The sequence below is a fragment of the Alosa alosa genome, chromosome 15, assembly GCF_017589495.1.
Source record: "Alosa alosa isolate M-15738 ecotype Scorff River chromosome 15, AALO_Geno_1.1, whole genome shotgun sequence".
Classification (NCBI taxonomy): Eukaryota; Metazoa; Chordata; class Actinopteri; order Clupeiformes; family Clupeidae; genus Alosa; species Alosa alosa.
In genome coordinates this window covers 16,664,980-16,691,864 of record NC_063203.1, presented here as the reverse complement: position 1 = coordinate 16,691,864, position 26,885 = coordinate 16,664,980, and the positions used below count along the sequence as shown (strand labels likewise).

At 45.5% G+C, this 26,885-nt stretch overlaps 1 protein-coding gene and 1 non-coding gene across 3 annotated transcripts in view; one reads left to right on the top strand and one right to left on the bottom strand.

Annotated features, from left to right (window-relative positions):
* Positions 1 to 26,866, bottom strand: part of abcc5 (ATP-binding cassette, sub-family C (CFTR/MRP), member 5) — a 28,475-nt gene extending 1,609 nt beyond the window's left edge. The window contains exons 1-28 of one of the 2 annotated variants that reach the window (XM_048264116.1): positions 26,794 to 26,866; positions 25,080 to 25,261; positions 21,285 to 21,433; positions 20,680 to 20,835; positions 18,769 to 18,913; positions 14,825 to 15,058; positions 14,190 to 14,363; positions 13,466 to 13,613; positions 13,110 to 13,258; positions 12,895 to 13,002; positions 10,993 to 11,349; positions 10,598 to 10,669; positions 9,692 to 9,816; positions 8,802 to 8,874; positions 8,127 to 8,330; positions 7,677 to 7,820; positions 7,350 to 7,446; positions 6,702 to 6,886; positions 5,493 to 5,639; positions 5,087 to 5,216; positions 4,543 to 4,825; positions 3,971 to 4,157; positions 3,592 to 3,681; positions 2,637 to 2,826; positions 2,180 to 2,339; positions 1,886 to 1,964; positions 1,459 to 1,572; positions 67 to 231 (exon numbers count right to left, since the gene is read on the bottom strand). In XM_048264116.1, coding sequence (XP_048120073.1) covers positions 67 to 231; positions 1,459 to 1,572; positions 1,886 to 1,964; positions 2,180 to 2,339; positions 2,637 to 2,826; positions 3,592 to 3,681; positions 3,971 to 4,157; positions 4,543 to 4,825; positions 5,087 to 5,216; positions 5,493 to 5,639; positions 6,702 to 6,886; positions 7,350 to 7,446; positions 7,677 to 7,820; positions 8,127 to 8,330; positions 8,802 to 8,874; positions 9,692 to 9,816; positions 10,598 to 10,669; positions 10,993 to 11,349; positions 12,895 to 13,002; positions 13,110 to 13,258; positions 13,466 to 13,613; positions 14,190 to 14,363; positions 14,825 to 15,058; positions 18,769 to 18,913; positions 20,680 to 20,835; positions 21,285 to 21,433; positions 25,080 to 25,199 — 4,185 coding nt within the window. In that variant the 5' untranslated portion in view covers positions 25,200 to 25,261; positions 26,794 to 26,866. Of the gene's footprint in view, positions 1 to 66; positions 232 to 1,458; positions 1,573 to 1,885; positions 1,965 to 2,179; positions 2,340 to 2,636; positions 2,827 to 3,591; positions 3,682 to 3,970; positions 4,158 to 4,542; positions 4,826 to 5,086; positions 5,217 to 5,492; positions 5,640 to 6,701; positions 6,887 to 7,349; positions 7,447 to 7,676; positions 7,821 to 8,126; positions 8,331 to 8,801; positions 8,875 to 9,691; positions 9,817 to 10,597; positions 10,670 to 10,992; positions 11,350 to 12,894; positions 13,003 to 13,109; positions 13,259 to 13,465; positions 13,614 to 14,189; positions 14,364 to 14,824; positions 15,059 to 18,768; positions 18,914 to 20,679; positions 20,836 to 21,284; positions 21,434 to 25,079; positions 25,262 to 26,497; positions 26,629 to 26,793 lie in introns of those variants that run through there. The other variant, XM_048264117.1, reaches the window with a different exon arrangement.
* On the top strand, positions 8,442 to 8,514 carry trnag-ucc. Its single transcript has one exon. It is a non-coding gene; the product is annotated as a tRNA-Gly (tRNA).
* Positions 26,867 to 26,885: the final 19 nt, after the last annotated feature.

The window sequence follows — 26,885 nt, the reverse complement described above, 5'->3', positions numbered from 1 at the left end:
AACACACCAACACCCTGGCTTCACTTCAATATGAACCACAAATCACACTTGCAGCACAAGACATACCTGGCCCTGGTTGAGCACCATGATGCGGTCGCAGTTGAGCACGGTCTGCAGCCGATGGGCAATGGTCAGTGTGGTGCAGTCCTCGAAGGCAGCGCGAATGGTCTCCTGGATCAGGGAGTCCGTCTCTGTGTCCATAGCAGCAGTAGCCTCATCTAGGATCAGAACCTTTTGATGGGGGAGAGTGGAGAACGTACAGATGAAGATCAGATGTCAGACAAGTGGGGTTCTACTACAAATACAGTGCATGGCAGGAAATGTGTAAGGATGTCCTGTTGTGTTAGGACTCATGGATGGGGGAAACCGGGCCGGTTCCAGCCTACTACATTTGGATGGGCTGGTAGAAATTTTGGGTGGGCAACATAGCAAAGCGGTCAAATTGTCAAATATATTTAAAAATACTGGCAAATATTTTTGGTAAAATATTTTGGCAAAAAAATTGGCATTTTTTCTATGGGAAAGTAACATGGGGGGGTTTCGAATTATCGCACGTGTTAAACTCTCGTGGAACGAAAAAGTCTGAAATGCAGATGTTTTGCTCAACACACGTTTGTCATCTGCCTTCGGGTGGCTTCTGTGACCTTTGTTACGTTAAGACGGTAAACTTAGATTTCTGCTACCCCACAGCTAACTTACAATGCAACTTGCCATAGGTAATTAGCTTCAAGTAACACCCGGATCTCCTTATTTGGGCAAAGATGGGAGCTTTGGTTCTTTTTTGTAGGCGAACTTCAGAGGTCTATAGCCTACATTTGGTGATGTGATGACATCATAAAAGTGCAAAACAATGAATGTAGCCTCTGACTGGTGCTGACTTAAGTAATTTGCCCAGACTTGTTGTGATCATAATATTGAGATTCAGGAAGATGATCCAGTGCAAGATGAGTAACTTGTAGGTTGCTCACACACAATCCACTCAGTCTCTTACAAACCTCAAGTTTCTTGGGAACTGATGATCATTTTTTTGAGAATTTAAGTCATCCGATCGGAACATATGGAACCGGATATGTGGTAATCCTGCAACATTGCTCAATATGGGCATGCATTGACAATGTCAGAGACTTGTCTCCACTTTGTACCACTTGACAAGTTCAGTTCTTTTTGAGCGCATCTCTGATACAGTATTTAAGCAATGAGATGTAACAGGAAGGTCAGCATAGTTGATCGGTTGACTGTTTATGGCATGTCTCGTAGGCAGAGAAAAGCTGTTGCTCTCAAACACTGTTCACTTAATCAACACAGTCAGTGTACTGATGAAGGAAAAGATTAAAGACAGATATGGAAGGTTTGCAAAGTGATATCATGCTCCATTCATTCATGTGTACCGGTATGCGAGTGTGCACATGTGTGTGTGGTGTGCGTGTGCCGGTCATATCATAAGAGCTAGTGGCTCACCTTGCACTGCCTCAGCAGGACGCGGGCCACACACAGCAGCTGTCTCTCCCCGACAGAGAAGTTCTCCCCGTTCTCCACCACCTCAGAGTCCAGCTTCAGGGGCAGCTGAGACACCTGGGCAAGAGCACAGTCAAAGTCAATCAGGGTGCAAATGTGTGTGTGTGTGTGTGTGTGTGTGTGTGTGTGTGTGTGTGTGTGTGTGTGTGTGTGTGTGTGTGTGTGTGTGTGTGTGTGTTTGTTTGTTTTCTCTGTATGACAGAGCACAGCAAAATGCTCAAAGCTAGTGAAAACAACCTCTTGAACCTGAAATGATCTTAGATGCTGTATATAAGTGGTGTGCATGTGTTTGTGGATATTGGTGGAATTAAGTCTCCGTGAGCAATCTGATCCATGATGATGCGTCCATCCATCATCCATCCATACTTACACACTCCTTCATGTGTGTCCTCTCTAGGGCATCCCAGATGGACTCTTCAGAGTACTGGTGGAAGGGATCCAGGTTAGACCTGCACAGTTCAGAGAGAAAGCCTGGATTAGATCAGTCTACCACTATATAGGAAACACATTACATTTGAGAAAGAAAGAAAAGTAAGTAAGTAGAAGTAAACATTTGTTTATACAGCGCATGTTTTAGCACCAAAGGCCACTCAAAACGTTTAGCATAAAGACGTAGACAAAGACGACATAAAAAAGGAAAGAAAGACTAAAAGGCCCCTCGTACCGAACTGTGCCGCTGAAAAGCACTGGTTCTTGTGGGATGATTGACAGCTTGCTGCGCAGGTCAGCCAGGCCGATGTCACATATGTTGACGCCGTCGATCTTAATGGAGCCACCACAGGGCTCCACCAGTCGGAACAGGACTACACCCAGAGACGATTTACCTGACCAGAGGGGAAGAAAGGAGGTTAGCATCCGCAGAACAACAAAGCAACACAAGTACCAATTTCCAATGTTATGATGAAACATTCATATCCCTGCTATTCCATTTACATTCAGGAGACACATAGTTGTACAAAAGCAAAGTGTCGCATGTTTGCGGCACTATACCAGAATCAGCATGCGTGCATCCAAACTGACTTTTGGACAAGAGAAATATAATGTGCTGATGATGGAAGGAAGGAGGGGTGATGGAGGTGGTTTAAATGAGAAGGGAGCTTTTCATACTGAGCTGGACTCACCTGACCCTGTCCGACCCACGATCCCGACCTTCTCTTTGGGTCGGATTGTGCAGGAGATCTTCTTAAGGACCAGCGGCAGATTCTCCCGGTAGCGCATCTCCGTGTCGTCGAACACCACCTCCCCCTCGTTGGGCCAGTCCTCTGGCGGAGCCTTGTTCTTGATCCGGGCTGGGGCCTCCAGGGCCAGAGACTAGATAGATAATTACACAGAGAGAGATAGATAGACCGACATCAAGACTTCAGCATTTTACTTCATTTCACTCTCAAAGTGCTTGTACAAGTGGCTCCACCCAGCTATAACAGGCATGGGAATCAGCCATGTCTCCAAACAGGCTATAAACCTAAATGGCAATTTGGTTGTAGGAACGCCTCATGTGGGCATTTGCGCATAAGTGTTATACTGTTTAGCTTCTCTCCATTATGCTTGCTGCATCATTCCATTTCATGATGGTGTATGCACAGTGAAACTGTGGTGCGTTCAAATTCGCAAACACAAGCGAACGTTTATGAACGTTTTCAAACAGTTGTCTCTTTGCCTTGAGTTCTCCACGAACGTTTGCAAACACTCAAACAGTTTGAGGAGGTAGTTCTCATTAAACATACAGTGGAACTGGATAAAGGGTTAACTTTAAACTTTAAAATGGAATGTTTACATCAAATCATTCAAATTCAACTAAAAATATTCGCCATCATAAACGTTTGCCACAATGCCTGTTTGCCGAATCTGAACACACCTCTTATCTCTATGCTGTTTTACATGACCATATAGGCATTTACCCGGTCTTATGTGACTTACAAAGAACTATTACAGGGACAGTACACCTAGGCAGCTGGGGGTTAAGTGCCTTGTTCAGGGGCACAATAGTGGCAGGCCCTGTTATCAAACCCGCAAGGGTATCGTACTTAACATAACATATACTGTAGAGGGGCGGTGAGGGACGGGCTCACACAGTACCTGGATGTAGTGGTGGATTCTCTCCACTGAGGTGAAGCGAGCCTCCGTCTCTGTAGCCAGACGGACGGTGAACTGGAAGAGTCCTGTGAGCTGAGAGGACAGACAAGATGGAGAGCTGATCACTAACTATCAGCCCATCATTACCAGATCAAGAGAAACCTTCAGCCTCATTTAATATCTAATATAAAACTGTATTTACTATATAGAAAACAATGAGATAAATGTATGGACTCTGAAGGAATACAGAAAATTGGTTTAACTAGACACAGCACATTGTAAAATTCTGAGGCCAAGTCGGCAGGATAATTCTTTGGGAGCTCTTCTGACCATTCTACGCAGGGTGTGTGGGTTTGTATGTGCTGTACAGTTGGAGGCTCACCTGGACAGCGTAGGAGATGGCCAGGCCGGCGTAGGCAGGCGGTATGCGTCCGTGCATGACCACAATCATCAGAGCTGTGATGCTGATGAGGGCCACACTGATGACGTCCAGCCGCACAGCCAGCCACCGCATGGCGCAGCTGAACAGGTAGAACGGAGCCTGGTTCTGGTCCAACAGCCCCTGGTACCTAAGTGGAGACAGACAGGCAGTGATTACATTAGTTTTTTTTAAAAATTATTATTATATTATTTATTATTATTATTATTAATAAAATGTATTATTATTATTTAATATTATTACAAAACAGCATCAAATGCTTAGCTCATCTTGAGTTCTATATTTAAGCCTTGGGGAAACACTGGGGGAACAGGGGGGTCTATTTACAATGGAGCCGTGGTTGAAATAGAATGAAACAGAAGCACCAGCCCAGGAATGGCTTGTGCTTTGAATTTAATTAATGTACTGTTTCAAGACTGGACATACTGTAACTCCTATGACCAACCAAAAGCGTTGAGTTGTTGATGCAGGGCCCTCAGTCAGAATGCCAGTGGGTGCCCCCAATCCTGACCCACCTGTGAAGGAACTCGTCCCCCTTGCCGTAGGCGTGGATAGTGGTCAGGCCCTGGATGCTGGAGGTGACGTGGGACAGGAAGGGCGACTGCGTGACATTGTCCAGGCGCTTGAGCTCGCGGATGAAGACTCGCGACACCATGTGCAGTGCGATGAAGAGCAGTACCAGCGGCCCCACCGCCACCAGGAAGAGGGGGAAGACGCTGCCGATCACGCCCAGGCAGAAGAACACCAGGATCACGTTCTGGATGAACATCTCCGCCTGGAAGGGCAGCCGCGTGTCCACTGCAGAGAATACGGGGAAGCAGAGTTTGAGAGGAGTTTTATTTTTCCAGAGAGTAGAGGAAATCATTTGAATGCTCTACGGAGTATTATGCTAACTTCAACTAGTAACTTCAAGAGAAGTGCAGAACCTTTTGTCATCTATTTACTATCAACTGTAAATGAAAAATAATAATAAACTACATGAAACAAAAGCTCTTCTAGACTTCCTGTCAGTTTGTAGATGTTTTTACATGAAAGACAACCAATAAGTGTTCTGATCACCTTCATCCATGTCTTTGGAGAAGCGATTGAGGATACGGCCAGTGGGAGTGGTGTCAAAAAATTTCATCGGGCTTCGAAGAATCTTCCGGAACAGCTCTTCATGAAGCCTTGAAGACGCCCTTAGTGTGACCTGGGAACAATTTCACAGGTAGGCTTTATACAACTATTATGTACCTATGCATAGTGCAATGATAAGTGCAGTGATACAAATTTACACATGGAGAGGCATCTTAAAGTTGCACACCTCTTCCCCAAAACATACAAACATAGACCTTCACATATGCTAAAGTCATGATGAAACAGTCAGCACACAAATCCCTGATGATGAAACAATATGGAAACGCATGCTATTTTGGAGGCAACATGGAAAAAACAACCACCCCACACACACACACACAAAGCTCACCTTGACAAAGACGATGCCGCGTAGAAACTTGAGCAGGAGCATGACTCCCATGGACATGGCGTAGACGGCAGCGTAGTGCCTCATCAAAGGGTTGTCCCTCATGCTCTCGCTCAACACCGAGCTGTTCCCAACTAGCACCGAGGTGTTCTACAGAGACACAACAAAAACAACCAGGACCTCAGTCTACACTTCTGCATTACACATACACAATGTTCTCTTTCTTTCCTTCACCCTTTTCTTTCTTTCTCCCTCCATCATACACACACACACACACACACACACACACACACACACACACAATCTCTGAACCGCTTGTTATCCTAAACACTCATTAATAAGAACGCACTATACCACAGTGCTGCCTACATGTAATAACATTAACCACACATCCCCTGAGGGACTATCTGAATTTTTGGCTCTCGCCCCCAGTTCTTGCTGACATACTTCATTCACTTGGGTAATTAAAGCGAGCCTCTATTTGCCTGGAGCAACAGTCTCTATATTGGTCACAAGAGAATCCACTGACTTGATTATATGGTCCACTTATCTATATTTGACAGGATGGATTGTGGTATTTGGTGAATTGGGGCCAGCTCCGTGGCCCATTAACGAGGGCAAACCAACCCCGAAAAGTATCCTCACAAGCCTTCATCAAGGTCACTTGCTCATGAAATATTAATAGAGCACTCTCTACTTACACCTGTGCTCACAACTGATTAGCTTTCCGTCCAGCAGTGCACGCACAAACACACACCCCACACGAGCGAATATACACGCACACAGACGCACACACATCCGCACACACACACACACACTTGAATTTTCCCTTGGGGATCAATAAAGTATCTATCTATCTACACACACACGCAAATACCATGCACACATGCAAATACCATACACATACACCCATACATGCAAATACTATACTCAAATATAACACAAATAAGCACACACCACACACACAGTCCAAAGGTGAATCATGACATTAATATTTCAGCTACAGCCATGCTCTAGGGAAGGGGAGAAAGGGCTAATCCTTCACAAAGGGCTTCCTATCCACCACCTCAACACTCCTCTCAAGAGATCTCTTCCATCCCTCCATCTGAGCCCTCTTCCTCTCCTTTCCTCCCTCTCTCTCTCCCTCCCTCTGTCTCGCGCTCTCTTCCTCTCCACTTTCCTCTCTCTTGCTCCTCCCTCTCTCTTTCTTACCCCACTGCCTTGCTTGATCCAGTAGCTCAGCCAATAGTTGCTGAAGGCAGTGCTGCCCACGTTGAGGACGAAGAGGAGGAGGATGAGGAGGAAGACCAGCACTCCTCCTGCGGCCCGGATGTAGACGCCATACACAGACCACGGCACAGAGCCCTTGCCACGCTCCTCCACCTGCATCAGCGGACCTGTGAGAGAACAGAGAGTTCTAGAATCCCTAGCTTTCCTTGCAAATGATACAGCATGGAACAGTTAGGGCCTGTGTCCACCAAAGGCTTTGTAATTTGCGTTCGGTTTGCAGCAGTGGTTTAGTCATATAGGACTTGGCTGATTAAGTTTTCCTCTGCCACCACCAACATTGTTGACAGTGTAGGTCCCGCCCATTCCTTGATTTTAATTGGCTAGCAAAAGAGAAGTGACATTGACGACCCGAGTGCTGTTCTAAAAGATCAACTTTCAGCGCTCTGAGCGCTGCGGAAAATAATGGTCAGCCTCGAGTGCTTTTTTCCGCCGAAGGCGCTGAGTGCTGGGAGCGCTAAACTTCATAGGATTTGTATCTAAAATAGCCGACGTCGGCGCAAAAAACGCAATTGGTGGATACAGGGCCTTACACTCCTACAATAAAAAGGCTCCTCAGAAGCCGTTGCCTACCGTTGTCTTTGCTGACTGGTTTGTCCTTCTTGACTGATCCAGCTTTAGGTTTTTCTAGAGGTTTCTTCAGTGAGTTCCCTGATTTTTTAGTGGGTATCTGCAAGAAAACAAAACAAATGCTCAAAGTAAACCCTCACTCGCCTAGCACAAACTTAGACCAAAAGTTAACGGGAGATAAAATGTTTGTTTCAGTGACTTCCAAAATCAATATGTTAAGATAAGTCAAGAATGGCAAAGCCTCTGTAATAACACAGCACACAGTAAACAAACATTAACCAAGCTGTAATAAACAAAACATGGCTTCTGTGTAGTAGCTCCTCCTGTCACCTCTATGAGGGGGGCCTCTCCCAGCTGCAGGTTGTTGAACATGGCGGCGTAGTCTCCATTCAGGCTCATCAGCTCCTCATGGTTACCCTGCTCAGTGATGTTGCCCTCCCGCATGAAGATCACATCATCACAGTCCACCAGGTACTACACAAAGCACACAAGTGTCAAAGAGTACAGCAAATCATGGAGATGAGTTTGCCAAACCAAAACTACAAACAAACAAACAAACAAACAAACAAACAAATAAATAAATAAATAAATAAATGAGCACATGCTATTCCATTGTTCAGATTTGTTAAGCCATCTAAAGTCCATCCATCTTTTTTTTACCAGCCAAACAACCAAAGAGCATTAAATTACCTGTTTTTCTAGCACAGAGATAAGCCATGGCATTGACACACCAGGCTAATACTGGGGTCAAAGTTCACATGTAGGGGCTACGCAGGTTACCTGCAGCTGATGCGTGACGAAGATGATGGTCTTCTGGCGCAGGTGCTTCCTGATGGCGTTGTTGAAGATGTGGTTTCCCACATGGGCGTCCAGGGCGCTGAGCGGGTCATCCAGGATGTAGATGGCACGGTCGCTGTAGAGGGCTCGAGCCAGGCTGATGCGCTGGCGCTGCCCTCCACTGAGGTTGGCACCACGCTCACCAATCTGAGATGAACACAAGCGCAGGATGATATTATATTATCTACAGCTATATATAATCCACACAATATGGAGTACACACATACTGTAATTTATATTAAATTTTTCAATTTTAGTGCCGTTGGTGGTATAGTGGTTAGCACAGCTGCCTTCCAAGCAGTTCACCCGGGTTCGATTCCCGGCCAACGCAGTACTCTCTCTTTCTTGAATTTCCCCTTGGGGATCAATCCATCTATCTATCTATCTATCTATCTATCTATCTATCTATCTATCTATCTATCTATCTATCTAATATACAGTGTGCAAAAGAAAAATACAGAGTGTAGAATGATAGCCAATCCACCACAATCTGCACCAAGCAATGCATTGTATAAATAATGATTTATTATAGGTAAGCATTATTATACTAACATTCATTAAATGAGCAGTTAAAATGCCAGCACTACTGTGTCCGGCTATGAAAGCCTGCGGTCTCACCTCTGTGAGGTCAGCATTGGGTAAAATGGCCAGGTCAGGCCTCAGACAGCAGGCACTCAGCACCGCCTGGTACCTGAGGACAGACAGCAGACAGAAGCTCATTCACTCGCTCATTAGTGGCTTCAAGAAAGCACAATAAAGGCTGCACTGTTTCTTTCCCCCCCTTGTAGAAATCAATGACTTTGTGTTTAATAGGGTTGTTTATTTTCACCATTACGTCGCAATGTCTTGACCTTTTAGCAGCTTATTGGTGTGAAACAATGACAGAGAATGCTGAGTCACCCTGCTGACTGTGGTAATACTGCTGAGTCATTGAAGCCAGGGTCCACTCCCTACATTCCACACTAAACCACACACGCAGTGTCCATCCGCCTAATCATCTGAGCGGTCGCCCTACTCAGCAGGTTGTGGCTCTCACATGCTTACTCAGGGCCCCTTAGCATCGCCTGACCCAGTGACATTTATACCCTCTGACAGTAATGCACTGACCGTTTGACCTGCCCTGTACTCCAATGAGCTTGGCCTGTGCCTAGCAGCGTTATTGAACAACACCTCAGATGTTAGGAAGTGGAAACTGCATACTACTGTCTGACATCTTCTTGCTACAGTAATTTTGCTCTGACGCTTCAAGCGCTATGAATTATGTGTGTGTGGTGTACATGCCATCAGAACTCTTTTCTTAATCAGTGAGCAGCCAAGCAAGAGTTCTAGAATCATCCACCTGCCATCACTGCTGGCCATCCTCCTACTGTCAGTACTGCAGTATTCCATGCAAACGATACAATTACAAAGGAAGCACTTATGCACACAAGTACAGATTATTACACAATCCTAAAATAAAAAGGTCCACCAGGTCCTAGAGCTCCAGCAGCTCTTCAGTCAGTCCTTACCTCTCCTCCTCGTACTCCTTGCCGAACAGGATGTTGTCACGGAGCGTGGCGTTCAGGATCCAGGCCTGCTGGGCTACGTATGCAAAGTCCCCGTTTACGGCCACTGTGCCCTCCAGGAGGGTCATCTGCGGGGCAGAGACACACAATTCAGCACGTCAGAGAAATCGACAAACACAAACTCTACTGATGCTACAGGAATAAAGTATGTGTGGTGTCTGGTGAGGGTCCTGGTGCATAATGGCTGCCGTGCATTACCCAGGAGGGTGCTACATATTGGTGGTGGTTAGTGAGGTTACCCCTTCACTCGAAAGTTCTTTGAGTGCATTGATAAAGCGTTATATAAATGCAAGTTGTTGTTGTTGAAAGTAGAGGGTGGATCTAAAAGAGCCGTGTGGGCCAGCTCTACGTAACTGACAAGTGGCATGTTTCTGAAAATAGGGGTGATGATCCACTGAATTATTCATTACTCCATTTCCACGGAATTATTGTGTTCGTCTTGTCACTCGTGCTGGTAAGACTCATTTCTATGCACTCCAACATCTTGGTAGCTGTGCTGAAGTAGAATTGTTTTGGTCATGATGTACGGCTGCGATGGCCCTTCATCCATCTGACAGATCAAGCTGACACTAGATCTTTATCAGTTTCTCCTCCTGTCAAAGAGTGCCCCACTCTTGATTGTAAAAGGGCATCTTCTACTATTAGTTATTTAAGAAGCTAATCTCCAAATATGGAATAGCTGGACAGACTCCATCTTTTAAAACACATGTCAATTTATGGTAATGTATGCATTTCTATATGTGGCCATGTTCCTTGGAATGACTTTGGCTGCTTTTATACAGTGTGATTCTGTTAGAGCTACAGTGTATTCAGACTGGTTTGAAGAAGGGCAGAAGATCATCTCCTCACCTGTCCCAGTATGGCAGATATGAGAGAGGTCTTGCCACTACCCACGCTGCCACAGATACCAACCAGCTTCCCCTGCAGATAAGGAAAAAGAGGAATAGAATAAGCATCAACTACTTTTTCTACAGTACTACTGTACTTTTGCGTATTCTGAAAGGGTACCATCCACAGGTCTAAAATCCTAAAACAGCATTCCAAGAACTTGGCCATTAACATAACATGACAGGAGGGACAGAGGACAAGCTGATGGTTAAGTTCACTTGTCCCATACATACTGGCCTATGTAAAACATATAGACTCTAACATTTTTTCCAATAAGCACAGGTAAACACATTAGTGTGTGCACACACACACACACACACACACACACACTCTCTCTCTCTCTCTCTTTCTCAGACCTGCTCCACAGTGAGGTCGATGCAGTGCAGGGTCCTCTGCAGGCGCTGGCTGACGGTTGGGATGCAGTGGGGCTGGTGCTCAGGGCTGGAGGCTCCGGTGTCCCCCAGCAGCTGGGAGCTCTGCTGTTCCGCCTGCTCCACTTGCTCCGCCTGCACGGGGCTCCGCAGCGGGGACGCCGGCTGCTTCCGCCGGGTCTTCCTCTGGCTCAGGCCCACACAGGGCGTCCCTCGCGGGGTGGGCTGGGCACTATGGCCCACCATCTCCCACGCCAGGCTCGCCCCCCGCATCTCCACGGCAACCTTGGGGTCCTGCGGCCGCTTGCGGATCATCTCCACCTCGGCCATCAGCAGCAAACTCTGCCGGGGGGAGAGCGGAAGGGAGTCATGTGACTCATCACGGGCATGTTACATCTCTACAGATTCGACAGCTTGGACAACTGCCTTAGGAACGACTACTACTTTAGACTTTTAATACTTTACGCCTATAATGCACAGAATACCGTGCTCAACCTCCACTTGGTGTTTAATGCTTCTTTGCACTTCTGGTTGGATGTCAACTGCATTTTATTGGCTCTGTACCTGTACTCTGCTAAATGACAATACAGTTGAATCTAATCTACTTTTAGGTGTTCCCCAACATCTCACACATCACATTATTTCCTATTCAATGCAGGTCCTTTTAAAATTGAATTTGTATCAGAAAACCCTTATTTGATTTACTCTAACACAATCTCCTCTCTATAGTTCCTGACTAGATTACATCCTGATAACATAATCACATTATATGGAATTGAGAATTTAAACTTTTTACTGAAATTCCAAGCATATTACACCAACCACAGGGGTAATAATAATAATTATTAGAGCCAAGTGACCCTTCAGTGGAAAGGAGCTAAGTATCAAATGTTCATTCTGGCCAGTGGTGTGAAGGACAGTAAAGGTCACTAGGGAGCGAAGCGAGAGAGGCTTAGCCGTGTGTGTGTGTGTGTGTGTGTGTGTGTGTGTGTGTGTGTCAGGAGAGAGGGGAAGGGTTCAGCAGGTTCAGCTGTACGGTACAGCCCTGAGCCTTTCCAGGGATTTGCCAGCCCTCCCCCTCCACATAATTCCTGCGTGCCCCCAGGCTTCAGCTGATCTGATCACCCCACCAGCCAGTCATCACTTCTGCCCCAATCCAACGTCCCAAAACACCCCCCGCCACGTTTACCCCATCTCCTGTTCAACATTTAATCCCTAAAGAATCCTCAACAGGGAGGGCTGCTGTCAGAAACTGGGGCATAACCCCCCACCCCACCCACCCCCCCCTCCTCCCTGGGGGCTTTTGTTCTGGACGATTCCGGGTGGGTAATAAAGAAGCACTGGGGTGGAGAATCAGGTCAAGTTCGGATATGTAGGTGGTGTTGAGAGGAGGTCATTAATTTGGGCATGGAGAGTTGGGGGCTTTAGACTGGGACAGTACTGGGCACGGGGCAGCGCGTGAAGCCGGTGTCGCCCAGAGCAGCTGATGCAGCACATTCCCAATGTCCTTCCAGCTGGACCAAAATAAACACACACCTCACGGGGGCCGCGCTGCCCAGATCCCCGGATTAGGAGGGCCCGGGGCCCCAGCAGGACACACACAGATGTCCTGCCAACAAAGCCCAGCCCAGCCCAGCACTACTAGCACAGCATACCGAGAGCTTGTCTGCTCAGAAACTATCAGACTGCAGGCAAAGGGCCGAGTGGGAATTAGAGCGCAAGATTAAAGTGGGAGTGACAGACAGAGATGGTGGGAGTGGGCTTAAGGAACCCAATTCTCATTCTCAGGGTTTGAAGACCCGACCATTAACACCTGTAAACTTGAATCTCGCCGGCTGAATCTCAGTGGGTTTGCGGCTAATGGGACAGAAAGAGCACGCCACTCACCTTGAATCTCTCCATGGCCACTGATGCCTCAGACAGTGATTTCACAGAGAACGGGGTGACCTTCAGTGCAAAGGTCATTGCATTGAAGACAGTTACGACAGTAAATGCCTAAAGCCAGAGAAAGAGAGACAGAGATATTACACCCCCCTTTTATCTTCTGCTCAGCACTGCACACACTCCCTACCCAAATACACACTTCCTGCTTAGAGGCGCACCTGAGCAGCGTTGAGGTCGTATCCTAGCAACATGTGCGTTGAGAAAGTGGCCACACTGGCGATCACCACGACGATGGGCGCCACGCCCACGGTAATGCTCTGGAAGTAGCCAGCTCTCTCCAGGATCACACGTTCCTCTTCACGGATTCCTGCAATCAGCAAGACATTTGTGGTTAAGACACATACAGCAGAAAAGCTCTAAGAGGAGAGTGATCTCTAATGAGTGAGAGAGCTGCTTATTATAGCAAAGATCATCCCTTGAGGCCTCAGACAGAAGACAGAGGTCGAGTTAAGTGGGGTAATATTGAGGTGGTGTGCTGGAAACTTCTGGAAGCAATGGAGGGTTCAATACTTACGGCGGACTGCTTGTGAGAAGGCCTTGACCCAGGCGTACATCTTGATGAACTTGATGTAGTTGAGGATCTCATTCATCTTCTGCACGCGACTGTCCGTGATGGACACGCCTCTCCTCCTGAAGTAGGCCGTCAGCCTGGAGCTAAACATCTATATCAGCAGAGAGGGAAGTCAGAGGAACTGTCGTCCTGACGCCCACCGTATACATTATGCGCATAATAATGTGTATGTTTTGACAAAAGTCTACAAAAGTATATGGGGTGCGAATTTTGAAGTGTCTATTCTTATTCTGTATGATCATGGTCAGCATGACCAGGTCTGTGAAAGGTTGCCTGCATGCTTGTGCTCTTTTTCATATACAATAAGTATGTACAGTGTGAAATCGGACCTAAAAATATTTTTAAACGTTGAAGTCACTGTACATAGAACTAGAATGAGAATGTAATGGTATGATTAGGTTATGATTGTATACAGACCTAGGGCCCTTCTTTGATTGATGGGCAATCAAAATCTTAAGTCTAACTAAAGCTAATTTAATAACTAGACAAAGTGTATTGGCTAGTTTGACACAATGGGCAAGACATTGAGGCGTAAACATTGATAAGTCAGCTCAATGCATATGCCACACGAAATCTGTATTTCATGAGAACTTTGTTTGCTGACAGACTTTGCACTTTGCCCACCAAACTAATTAGGGCCCCATATCCGTCAATCAGCACCACTCACCATCGCAGGGTAGAAAAGGATGAAGACAGCAGAGCCCAGCAGAGAGGTGGGGCCCAGGATGAAGAGGTTATAGACCATGCCCAGCACGGCCACCACTGGCCCCCCGGCCAGGAGACTGCCCACCACTGCTGCCTCGAACATCCGCTGACCGTCATTCGAGCACATGTTGATCAGCTGTGGAATACAGCCAGGGCATGGATAAAATGGAGAGTTAGTTGTGTAGCATGTATGAATAAATTAATTTGTAAAAAAAGGCATAGTCAGCAATTGCCTTTTTTTTTTTGGATCCCATGATTTCTGTTTTTAAATGGAGAACACTTTTCCCTTCCAGTTGGGGAACTTCCCAGTGGAAATGTATCACAACTTTTCAATTATTTACTTGACTGAGGTTTTAAAACAGCCAATGTCTCAGGGAAATGTGGGGGCTTTCCCTGACTTGTATTCCAGGTTAAATGTTATTAAGTGGATCTAATTTCAGTGACTTTCACAAAATCTACAACATCAATTTTCTAGATCTAGCCCACTTGCATCCCTCCCTCCCTCCTTCCCTCCTTCATCCAGCCATCCCTCCCTTCTTCCCTCCCTCCATCCAGCCCTCCCTCCCTCCCTCCCTCCCTCCCTTCCTCCATCCATACCTCTCCCATGGACTTCTCGCGTAGGCTGCGCAGCCGCAGAATCTTGTGGAAGGCCATGGTGAGGATGGCTCCGCGCAGGCGTGCGCCCGTGCGGTAGTTGAGGGCCCATGTGAGGGCCAGGGACCAGGATCGCACCAGCTCGGTGGTCAGCAGGCCCAGCACCAGCAGCAGGCCGTAGGGCAGGTCCGGCTCGCCCTGCGATGTGTACTCCAACAGCCGCTTCACCACGAAGGCCTGCGGGGGAAGGGGGAGCAGCAAGGGAGGCGACAGGACACAGCGCGCATGACTGAGAGTACGGAGAATGGCAAGAGCTCTAGCTCAGCGACAACATCATCTTTATCATCATCATCATCATCATCAACATCACTACATTAGTCATCATCATAATCATCGTCATCAGCATCATCATCATCATCATCTTCATCAGCATCATCATTCACTTAAGAAGGTCAGAGTCGGAATCAAGTTTAATCTAAAAGAGCATCATTCCGTAATGGATGGTTTTTCTAATCATTAGAGACATGGGAAATCTGTTAAAAGTCTACTAAGGATAGAGGATATCAACCTAAGTTCTCGTGGCATACACAATGTGCTCTCAACATTTACCTTTGCTGGCCTTTTTTTCTATTAAGATCCCTTGAAAAGAATAAGAGAAACAATGAAATATGCCGACCACGGCCAATGAGGGAACAAAAGGAGACATTTCACAACATGACTTTTACATGGGTTCTCTTTTTTTGCCCTCCCTTTTCTAAGTCTTTGTTTGCATTAGATGGATTCAAAGACAGTATACCTACAGTCAGACCAGGGTTGGGGTAGAGGACGAGGACGCGGTTTTGTTTTTAACACCTGAAAATTAACATCAGCAGTTTGATTATAGGAGAACAGAGAGAGGGGACAGGGATGGAGCAGAGAGAGAAAGAGAGAGCGCAATAGGACTCACAGAGCCTGGATGTGGCCACTGGCTCAAAAACAGATAGGCCCAACACTGAATCTCTGAGTCCAAAAAAAAAACAAAAAAACACATACACACACACACACATACGAACACACATACACACACACACACAGATCAAAACATTCATTCTGCTCACATGCATATAATCTTTTCACTCAAGGACATTCTCACACAAACACGGGAACCCCAGCAAACCCACATGGTTTGAATCAACAGTTGAAGTTTATTTGCGACTGTAAAAAGGAAGGCTTTTTTTGAATCTTGTTGTTGGCTTGAAATAGCAAAGCTTTACACAGTCCCATGAACATGATAAATGAGTGAACATAATGCAGCAGGTCATGATTCAACCAAAATAAAAAAAAGTAAAATACAAAACAGGAAAAGCATTGAGAGCACATCTGTAGACATCATTGTGATAGAAATGGCAGAACTGAACAGTCTTTCATAGTGTTCTTATGCATGTGTGTGTTAGAAAGGAAGACGGTGTGTCCATCGGAAGAGTGTGTGATAACACATTTTAAGTCATTTTTTCGTTTACTGTCCATTTAAGAGGAGATCCAGAGAGGAGGGGCAAGGACCAAACCAACTCCCCTCTCTTTTCTCCAGTGGTGCGGCCATATACACTGGCCAACCAATCAAAGGCAGGCTTTTTACTCAAGGCATAGAGACTTAAGGGTTGCCATTCAAGTGTCCATTCGACATGGCAAAAATCCACAGGGCTTGGAAGGCCTCGAATTCTATAGGCCCTCCCGTAAAAATTAAATGAAACTTAAAAGAAAAATCAGTCCGGGCACTGGTTGAGCATTCGTAAGACATCAAAGTCCAATTTCCTTGGCATTTAAGTTAGAACTTTTTACTGAACCGTCCCAGACAGCTGGGAACATGAAGTGTAGTGTTAAACGTGATGGCACAGAAACATACAAGGCAAAAAAAAAAAAAAAAAAAAAAAAAAAACAGTGTTCACATTATACAAAACAAGACATACACACAAGCAATCTCATCACAATAACTTCTTCTAATGGCAAACTGTTAAGAACAAATACTGTAGCATCAAAAACAAATTCATGGATTTAGACGGAAGACACAGATAGAGGCAAACATTGAGAAAGAGAGAGAGAAGAGAGGAGAAAGAGAAAGAGAAGAAAGAAAAAAAAGAGCAGAAAGAGAAGAAGTCTTGATCCAGCCCTGCGTATGAAACGTGCCCTTACCTCACAGGCATATTTTTTTTGTGCGCTGTTGGAAGGCTCTGGGGCCCGTCTCGCGTTCTATTGCTCTCCGCAGGTAAAACGGACACCCTGTGGAGTCTAAAGAACAGCCTCTGTCACACGTCTCTCCCTTGGGCCAGCAGAGAACTCTGGTCCCCTGCAGACGCCCAAACTGGCACCCCCCAACACCCTCTTCCCCACATTACTTAATCATAAAGGCAGTAAAAAGGTGCATAAATGCATTAGATATACAAAGCCCGTAAAAGCTGCAAGGTTATCGGTTAATATAAGCACAGCAACACAAGACAGAAATGCCTTTGGTATAAAGGAGGCTGAGGAGCAGCCAAAGTAGAAGTTTCAAAATAAAAGTCTTTTCATAAGTAGGGAGGGGGCTTGGGACAGTAGAAGCTCGCTGCTCAACCCAGGGAGGGACAGTGACAGAAGCTCTCCTTGGAAAAAAGCTGCTGGGTTAAAACCTGTCCTCCCTGTCCACTTAACGCAGACAGGGATAATAGTGACCATACGACTTTCAACGAATTGAGAAACACAAGATCACGGTCTGATAATGCATGGTCAGACTGATAATGGACTGTATAGATCAAAAACAACAGAACAAAAAAAAAAAAGTTGTGTCAGAAAGACGACACAGAAGAACAAACAAAGATAGAACGCAGAGAGGAGAGAAGTCTGTCTGATAAGGCCGCGTGGCAACAGGGGCAGAAAAAAAAATCTTGACGGCAGAAGCCTTATCCAGCAGAGATTCCAACTTGTACTATGCAGACTGTCACTAGCCCATGCAAATTTACATCTCTCATTTGCACGCATGCAAATATTTGAATGCAGGGTAAGGAGAGCGCAGCGCTGACCTACCGGGGATTCAGGACTACTGTGATCACAACTACATGTGACACGCCTCTAGAGGGCGCTGGTCCGTCAGCGGTGCATGGGCAGGGCATTAGGCCAAACTCAGCTCCACCGCACTGTTTAGAACAGGAACAGGCAACCCCAGTGTAGAGCGTTGGGCTTGTTGAGATGTCGGTGTGCCATTGGGACTTATGAACTACTGGTGATGTTCATCTCTGGAGTTGACTGTGCCTGACTAAGGAAACAATGCTAAATCGAGTAGGCTACCCTAAAGAATCTTCAAAATCAGGTCCAGTTCCCATGGGCTGAAAGTCCACTGCTTATAAAATAAGTGCGCCAACATTAAGCGGTTCAAACTTACTGAACATAGAAAACTATGCCTACATAAGGTGGTGACATCTCGTTAATTTGTAAGGCACTGATAAGGTCCTGATTTAGGCAACACAATGGCATCCCACTGATAAACACATCACCACTCCTTCTGTTGCCCTCAGAAAGACACACATACTGACCAGCAGCACATTGGTAATTATAAGCAAGGGCCTTTCATGGATTACGCTGTAACAGAGCTGTGCTGGCCGCAATGCATGCTGGGTAAGAGGGTAAGAGAAGAGTGGCGTACAACGCCTCCCTGCCCCATCAGACTTACCTACACACTTCAGCTGGACGCTCGGAGGTGGAGGTGGAGGTGAGGAAGGGGGGGGGGGGGGGGCAGGAGAGGCTGGATGGGTGCACACATACAAAGGCACACACCCTTTCCCAGCTACGTGAAGGTGAATGAGAGAGACTGTGAGAGAGAGAGAGACTGTGAGAGAGAGAGAGAGAGAGAGAGAGAGAGAGAGAGAGAGAGAGAGAGAGAGAGAGAGAGAGAGAGAGAGAGAGAGAGAGAGAGAGGACACTGAGATGGTGTTACTTACTGGGCCGCTGAAGCCAGCCACCTGGGTGACCATGAGGCAGAGGATGGACAGCAGCAGCCGGGTGCGGCAGAAGTGCCAGACCACACGCCGCAGGGAGGCCTGGTCCCCACGCGCCTCACACTCTTCTTCCCACAGAGCAGTCAGCCTACGCACGCACACACACACACACACATAGAGGAAATGGTCAACATATTTAACGGCACACATGTATGGCATTTATCACGCCCACTCACGCAAAACACACAAACACACACACACACACACAGTTATGACACCCACATAAACAGACACACCTTTGCCACTTGCACAGTTATATCACATCTATACATCCCTACTAGGCTGTATCTATACTCTACTGACTGTGGTATAAAAATGACAGAAGTGTGCTACAACAAGAGCATTTGTACAGACAGTCAACAAGCTGTGTGTGGGAGTGATTTAGATTATGAAAAAAACAGTTGCTTTATTTTTCAGATCTGACAAGGACAATATGGCTGTTGTGAAAGAGATCAGATAATATTAAGAATGTTTAATTAGAAATGACGCGGAAGGAGAAGAGAACGTAGTGGGCTGTTGGAAGAGGAGAAATGGATCATGCGTCACCCAACTGATTCAACATATCGGACTTACTCCCTCAATTCCACACTGTTCTGAGTTCACTGCTAATGACGCAGGCTACATACTGCACTTATCCACTTATTACTTCCAATGTGATATGGATCAATGCTAATTAACCCTTACACCCCCCACACACACACACACACACACACACCTCTACTGGGTGAATGTGTGCTGGTGGCATCAGACTAACAACATTAGGGGTAAAAACACACATAAGCTAGAGCCCCCACACACACATAAAAAAAAATATTTTTTTATAGCCTATAATTTAGTATGCAAAGTATTTGTTTTAAATTTTATGCTGTTTAACAATGTATAAATTGTGCACTGTCGCTTTAAGACAGTCGCTTTAATTCACGTTTATTTCTCAATTATCTTCTGCCTGCTCCGCTATGGCTAGTGCTGTACCTACGGCTGGGCCCTCTCACAGTTTTTAAATGGTCAGTAGTTGGAACTACTGTTGCCTTCATGATTTCCTTTTAAAAGTTTCTTATAAGAAGCACATATCCCTTATCAACAATGACAAGCCAGAACCTGCGGCTCTCTCTCCCTCTCGTGAGTGCAGACGCGTTCCCAATTAAATGGATCGCATAATGTTCACGTTAGATCTGCTGCAAAGGAGATAACTAAGAGTTAACTTAGTTTAACATGATGTTATCTCTATTTAACATGATGTTTTGACATTGACATTGTAAACGTTCTCTAAGGAGAGTGAAAAGCAGTTTGCAGTAAAGCTAACCAACTATCGCAGGAAAAAAAAAAATAGCGAGCAGCCTGATAACCAAATGAAATGCTCGGCGGGCCGGATGAAAGTGCTTGGCGGATCCGGCCCGCGGGCCACAGTTTGCCCACCCCTGAGCTAGAGTGAAGTATTTCTAATAATAGTAACCTCAATCTGAACATATATATAGGCTACTTCATATCATCTGATCTTGATTGAACTCCATTAAGCGTCATGATGTCGTTCGTCTCGTCTGATCTAATTTGAGCTTCATTAACTCATCAGTGAGTCCTAGTCGATGTGTCCTCAGTCAGCCTCAATGGTCTGAACAGAAGAATTCTTCTACATCAGCACTATGTAAACAACAGCTAAACAGAGTTGAGTTCTGTTTAAAAAGACTGTTCATATTAAATCCAACCCATAGAACACAGATGATAAGATTCCTTCACATACTAGGTAATCTGATTTTGTCTTGTTTTAACTGGTTATAATGGCATTTCTCCAAATGAGGATGTTAATGTTACACCACACACACACACACATACACACACACACACACACAGACAGACCTGTGGCGGTTGGCCTCACAGCTCTCCCACTGTGACACGGGCCAGACATCCTCCAGGAAGAGCTGGCCCTTCTTGTGGGCACAGACAGCCAGTGGCGTCAGCCAATTAAACGTCATGAAGGAAAAGAGGCCAGCGTTATCCACTGGGTGCTCATGCCTGCAGCAGACAGGGAGAGAGAGAGAGAGAGAGAGAGAGAATAAAAAAAAGAAAAAGAAAGAAAGAAAGGGAATAAAAGAGAAGGAAAGAAGAAAGAGAGGATGGGAAACAAAATGAAAAAACATGTTAAATCAAAGACTAAAACAACCTTGAGCTATTTATTGTTTGTCTCCCTAAGGCACACACATATTTGGATCATCCTCCACTAAAGGCCTCCACAGTGGTTTTACAGGCCTCGTCTAAACTCTTACCATGAACTGCAGTGAAACTGTATCATCAAAGAGGCCTCGCCACAATGTCCTGCAGCTGGTGTGAGCAGTAAACATCTGTCTGTCTGTCTGTGTGTGTGAGAGTGTGTGTGTGTCTGCGGGAGTCTGTCTATCTGTGTGTGTGTGTGTGTGTGTGTGTCCTGGTTGAGGGTAGAGGGTGATGACTGCTGAGAGACTCACTTGCTGGTGGAGCGGAAAGGCTTGAGCATGCTGACGCTGTGGTGGTACTTGCTGCGCCCAGCGTCCTCCTCCAGCTCCTTACTGTGGGGTGAGACGGCCATCTCCAGGGGCAAGCCCCCCTCCGCACGTGCTGCAGTCTCCAGGGCATCCTGACAAAGAGAGAAGGAGAAAAGAGGAGGGGGAAAAAAATACAGATAGAAATCAGGTAAAGAAAGATAGTAACTAACTAACTACTTCTTACAGTGTAATTTGTATTAAGCAAATATTCATAGTCCATTCATTGTGACAGGAAGAAAGGAAATGTAAAACACAGAATGTGTGCAAGAATGGTGCTGCTCAGTGCTTGCTTTTCTGTTGAGAGACACGACGACATGGGGGGGACCTCTCGGAGGCCAAATGTGTGACACACCATGGTCATATGACATGGAGATGCAAAAGACTCACAGTTTGCCTAAAGGAGTGCAATCAAAGGGGAGGCCAGTCTCGTGCAGGCACTCGTGAGGGGAAGAACAAACAAGACACCAAGACACAGACACACACACACACACACACACACACACACACACACACACACACACACACTTTCTCTTTTTTCAAGGTTCAAATCAGTTGTCTGGACATGACATGAGTTCCTAGAGTCTGCACACCAAAGTTTGCATTGAGGACCACACGCGCGCACACACACACTTTCCACCCTCTCTCGCTCGCACACACACAATCACAGAGTGAAACAATGGTTCATATTAAGCAATGACAATAGCACTTTAATTTCATCCAGCTGAGGGTGACACACACACAGACTGTTGCTGACGCTACTGCTGTGTTCAGACTAATGCGCTTGTCTGTGCACATGTATGTGTATGTGTGTGTCCATGCAGCACATGGACATGCTTGCAAAGGGCATCAGCACGTGTGTGTGTGTGTGTGTGTGTGTGTGTCGCTACTCTGTATGCATGCATGCGTGTGTGCATGCAGAGCCGAGGGGGCCACAGCCTCCAACACGTTTAAAAACCCGCAGAGGCAGAATAAAAACGCCCGGAGGATTACTTGTGTGGCGGGAACACCGCGTTCTGGAACAGCGAGGAGAGAGCCGACCTCTCTCTGCTGGAGGACTTAACCTCGGTCTCAGGGATTCAGGCATCCTTAGCCAACAGCACCAACCACGCTGAGCACTGGCACTCACAATGCTAAGTGCATACATAGTGAGCTTTTTTTTTCCATTAAGATGCAAATTTCTTCTCATATAAAAATCGAGTTAAGCCTCTGTGTTGCATAACAGCTTAAAAATAAGTTTAAGCATATTTAATTACTACTGCCTGTACTTAATGTAGATATCCCATCACATAAGACAGCCAGCTGGTCCACATGTGTGAAGCAAGGTTTAGCAAAGTGGAGTGGTGGACAGCATCATGCCATTTTATCCTCAACACCATTCAAACTAAGTCAGAGACTTTCTCAATGCAAAAGTATCTCAAAACCACACACATCCAATAGCTACACAAGACAAAAATGTTAGTTAACACTTCACAACAACATTTCACAATTGAAAAGTGTACACATTGCGTATGATTGGAACAACCACCCCTACTTACTGTCTACAGCGGTGTTACTATCTGCACTGTTTAGATTGCCACTTAATTACATTTTCTTATAACTTACTTTTTGCACGTAAGGCTTGGTTACCATCTAAATATTCAACTTAATGTTTCTTTTTAACTAATTCTGTGAAGTTGAGCTGGCTCAACTGGTTTGTTAAGTATGTGCCGGAAAAAAAAGAAAACCCCAAACTATTGGAATTTTTGAAATGTTTGAACATCCGTCACAAGTCGGCACCTGTTTACCAATATCCTCATGAAAACTTCCTGGCCACAACACACAGAGGTCTTCGGAGAAGTCAAGGAAAAATGAGGAACTTATTTGGACTGACAGCAGGGAAATAACCCGTCTTGCCAAACCTGGGCCCAGGGAGCTGCCAGTGAAGTAAGCTTTAGTTATGAAATCAGATAAGGGAGAGGGGATGAAGACTTGGGGTGCCACGGACACTGATGACCTTCAGAGGCGGACGGCAACAACATCAGAGATTACAAATTAAAAACTAGGAAATAAGATCCCCTCATCATCTCTGTCCTTGAGATCACTTTCGTGGTGATGATATCATGCAAGGCTATGGTGTAACAATGCCCTGCCAATGTTCTTCACGCTCACTCAAAAAACACAAGGCAAATGACCTACTTAAATGTTTCAGCATCTGTGCTTAAAATGTGGCATGCTGCCGAAGATGCTACTCTCACTCTCTCTGTATCTCTGCAGTGCTGCCTGGCACGTGCCAGCCAAGCAGCCCCCCTCCCCTTCAGTCAGTGGGCCCCAGCTTCACGTTTCTCATGTGCGCTCACGTTGCACAAACACTGAGCTGTACAGCCATTCAGGGCCATCTGGCCAATCACAGGCCCAGAGCGCCTTGGTGCATCACCGGAAGCGAGCCACCCTATTGGCTCCCACTGACACTGAAGGATGGGAGGTGGGAGGGCTCAACATTACATAAACAATACAAGCCAGGCCGAAGTACGCAGGGGGTCTGTGAGTGAACAACCAATCAGACCCCAGCAGCTTGCAGGAGGGATCTCTAAATGGATTGCAAAGAGGAAGAGGCTGAGGAGAGACAGGAAAGATATGCTGGACTGCACAGAAATAGAACAACAGAACACTAGGAACAATACAAATGAGGCTAAGAAAGATGGCTATTTTCCTCTTACTGAGAAAGACAGCAAAAGGGAAAGGAGAGGAAAGAAGCCGTTTCTCTCATAACCTGCTGATCAAATGCGGACAGAGTAAGGAGAGAGAACGAGAGTGAGGGAGAGGGAGATGGAGATAGAGAGACAGAAAGAGAGAGAACTAAAGTGCACAGGAATAACAAACGGGGTATAGCACTCTGTCCAACAGCAGCTGTTGCTCCATTGTGTTTTTTGAAGTCCTGTCCAATGGGCCCGTCATCCGCATGTGTGCTTGTCAGACAGTCTCTCAGCATAAGTGTATGACGTAAAGTGACATGCAGCTCTTGGTTCAGCATCCATACAAAAACCAATATGCTGAAATCAGGCACCATTCAACACCCTTTTACTCTGAGCAAAATAACCTACTCTTGCTGTATGTCTATGACAAACAACACACATGGGTCCAAAGTAAGCATTTTGTACATGACTCACTCACACCTCCCCAACTTGGAGTAAAGCAAATCCAATGCAATCAGTGTGAGGAGAATGCCACTCTGACAGCACACTGACTAAGCCATTTTCTCTTTTTTTCAACTTTATTTCCTCTGCTCCCTCTCTCCAACCCACCACCCACTACCACCAAGCCTTCCCACAGCCATTCTCGGAAGTCTTAAGGACTGACAGCCAAACACATGGGGCTGAGACAGAACGCCGGCTGCATTAAGAAGTGAAGTCTGTAACCAATTAAGCCAAACACGTGAGGTGGGATTGCGCATGGCTGTCACCCAAATCAATTGTCTTCTGGTGAGCCCATGTGAATGCTGCACAAGAATGGATGCATTGAATCATGACATTACCCATCAGTAATTACAAAAGAAAAGTCATTACATTTGCGGTACTGGTTTAAAACTTTGAAATAACACAATATGTCAATTACCAACAGCAATAAGAACTGATTACTTTTTCCTTCATGCAGCCTAGAGGAAGTAAAATATCAGGAAAGGTAGCAGGCTACTGTAACAGGCACTAATGAAGAACACATCAACAAGAACACAAACACATCAGTAAAACCTGGCAGACTCACCTGAACCTTAGAGCGCTGATATGGATCAATTTCTGAGCCAGGCAAGGTCTCTCTGGACAGTACAGCCCGATACGCAGGGCCAGGTGCCAGGTAGTCCTTTCCTAAATCATGTTCTTTCATCTTTTTTCACCAACATAGGAGCGCTGAGTGGCTTTGTTGCGTTCAGAATGCTTTGTTTGTCACTGTCACGATCAGAGAGAAAGACGAGTCAGTCGAGCAATTCACAAAGCTGGCACTGTGTAGCCCACAACACTGGATGGGTTGTTATGGAAAACATAACTTGCTAAAAACAGTTGTCATTGTACTTGAATAGGTTGGTTGTTTTTTCCAGTTCATTGTCATTAATGACTGCCTTTTATCTCCATTTGAAAACGATTTGGATATGGGATATTAGTTCAATTTCATGTCAGCTGAAATGGGCTATTAGACAAAGATTACAACAATAAAAATCCGGTGCTCACAGACAGAAACCTTCTGGCCCATGATCTTACGCCAATTTAGTCTGAAAAAGGAAAATATTCCAAATCTCATGATACCTGAAGGAGACCCTAAAGTGCAATGATGCTGTGTATTATGTCTTTAGGATAGACCTAGGCAATTACAGAAAAAACTACTTTCCTTACTATGACAAGACTCTCAACACAAGCTACGACACATTATTTGTTCTGCGTCGACGGGATGCGTGTAGCCAAATGCTTGTGTCTGGGAATCTTTTTCATTATAGCCTACTATTCCGACATCACCAAGAGACTGTTTTTCCATATTCAATCGAGAGGTAAGTAGACTATTCGTACACAGCGTTCCGGAAGTAGATTATCTAAACAAAATCAGGGTAGTAGCCAAATTCAGTTCAGTTAATATCTGTATCAAAGCAAATGAACCGAGCACAGGCGCGAATTTTGTGAGAGAAAAAAATATGTCAATGAGTGCAGTTGATAAAACACACGGATTATCAATGAAAACAATGGCTTCCCCGATCAACAACAACATATTTTACCAGGTTTGGTCAGGCCAGGTTTGCGACAACGACTCGTGCGTCTCAGAACATTTTGTAGGCACATAAAAGAACCAATTCAACACATAGGCAAAGCATTCTTTTCCCATAGATTGACATTTGGACAATGCAATTCTATCTAATAACAAACAAAATTAAGGGGCACTAGACAATACGTTCAATCGTTCAACTTCTGGCACATTTAACATTAAGATTTCATAACAGATTTTGTTGGGATGGTATCATTAGCCGAGTAAATTGCCAAAGATTAGTCAGTAAAATGCCAAAGATTAGTCAGATTATGCTCACTCTTCAAGTTGGTTACAAAGCATAAACCTAGGTTATAGCCTGCGCTAGCCTAGGCTAAATCTTTAGAATTTTACCTTCGCGAAATGCTTGGAGCAAAACATGACACCACACTTACAGCTTAAATTCAACATCCACGCTAACTGTTCTTGTTCAAGGAAAACAATGATAACACAAAGTAGCATCCAGCGGCCCATCATGACTGGTGAAAGATATGGTTTTGATGCCTTGTCTTATGCACATAATACAGCAATGTTTAAGGCAATGCTCTCTGTGACAAAATAGACCTATAAAATGTCATTACATCACTCTTAACCGAGAGCTGATGTGTTGGGTCATACGATTGCAGAATTGAAATGTAAATATATAAACATTTTGAAACAAATAACATTTCTCCTCCCTAGCAACAGTTACCTGCGTCCCCGCTTGGTCATCCAACAGATCCAGAACGGGCACCGAGGAAAAACAACTTCTTTATAAAGCAGTCCTTTGAGGGACCTAAAGCC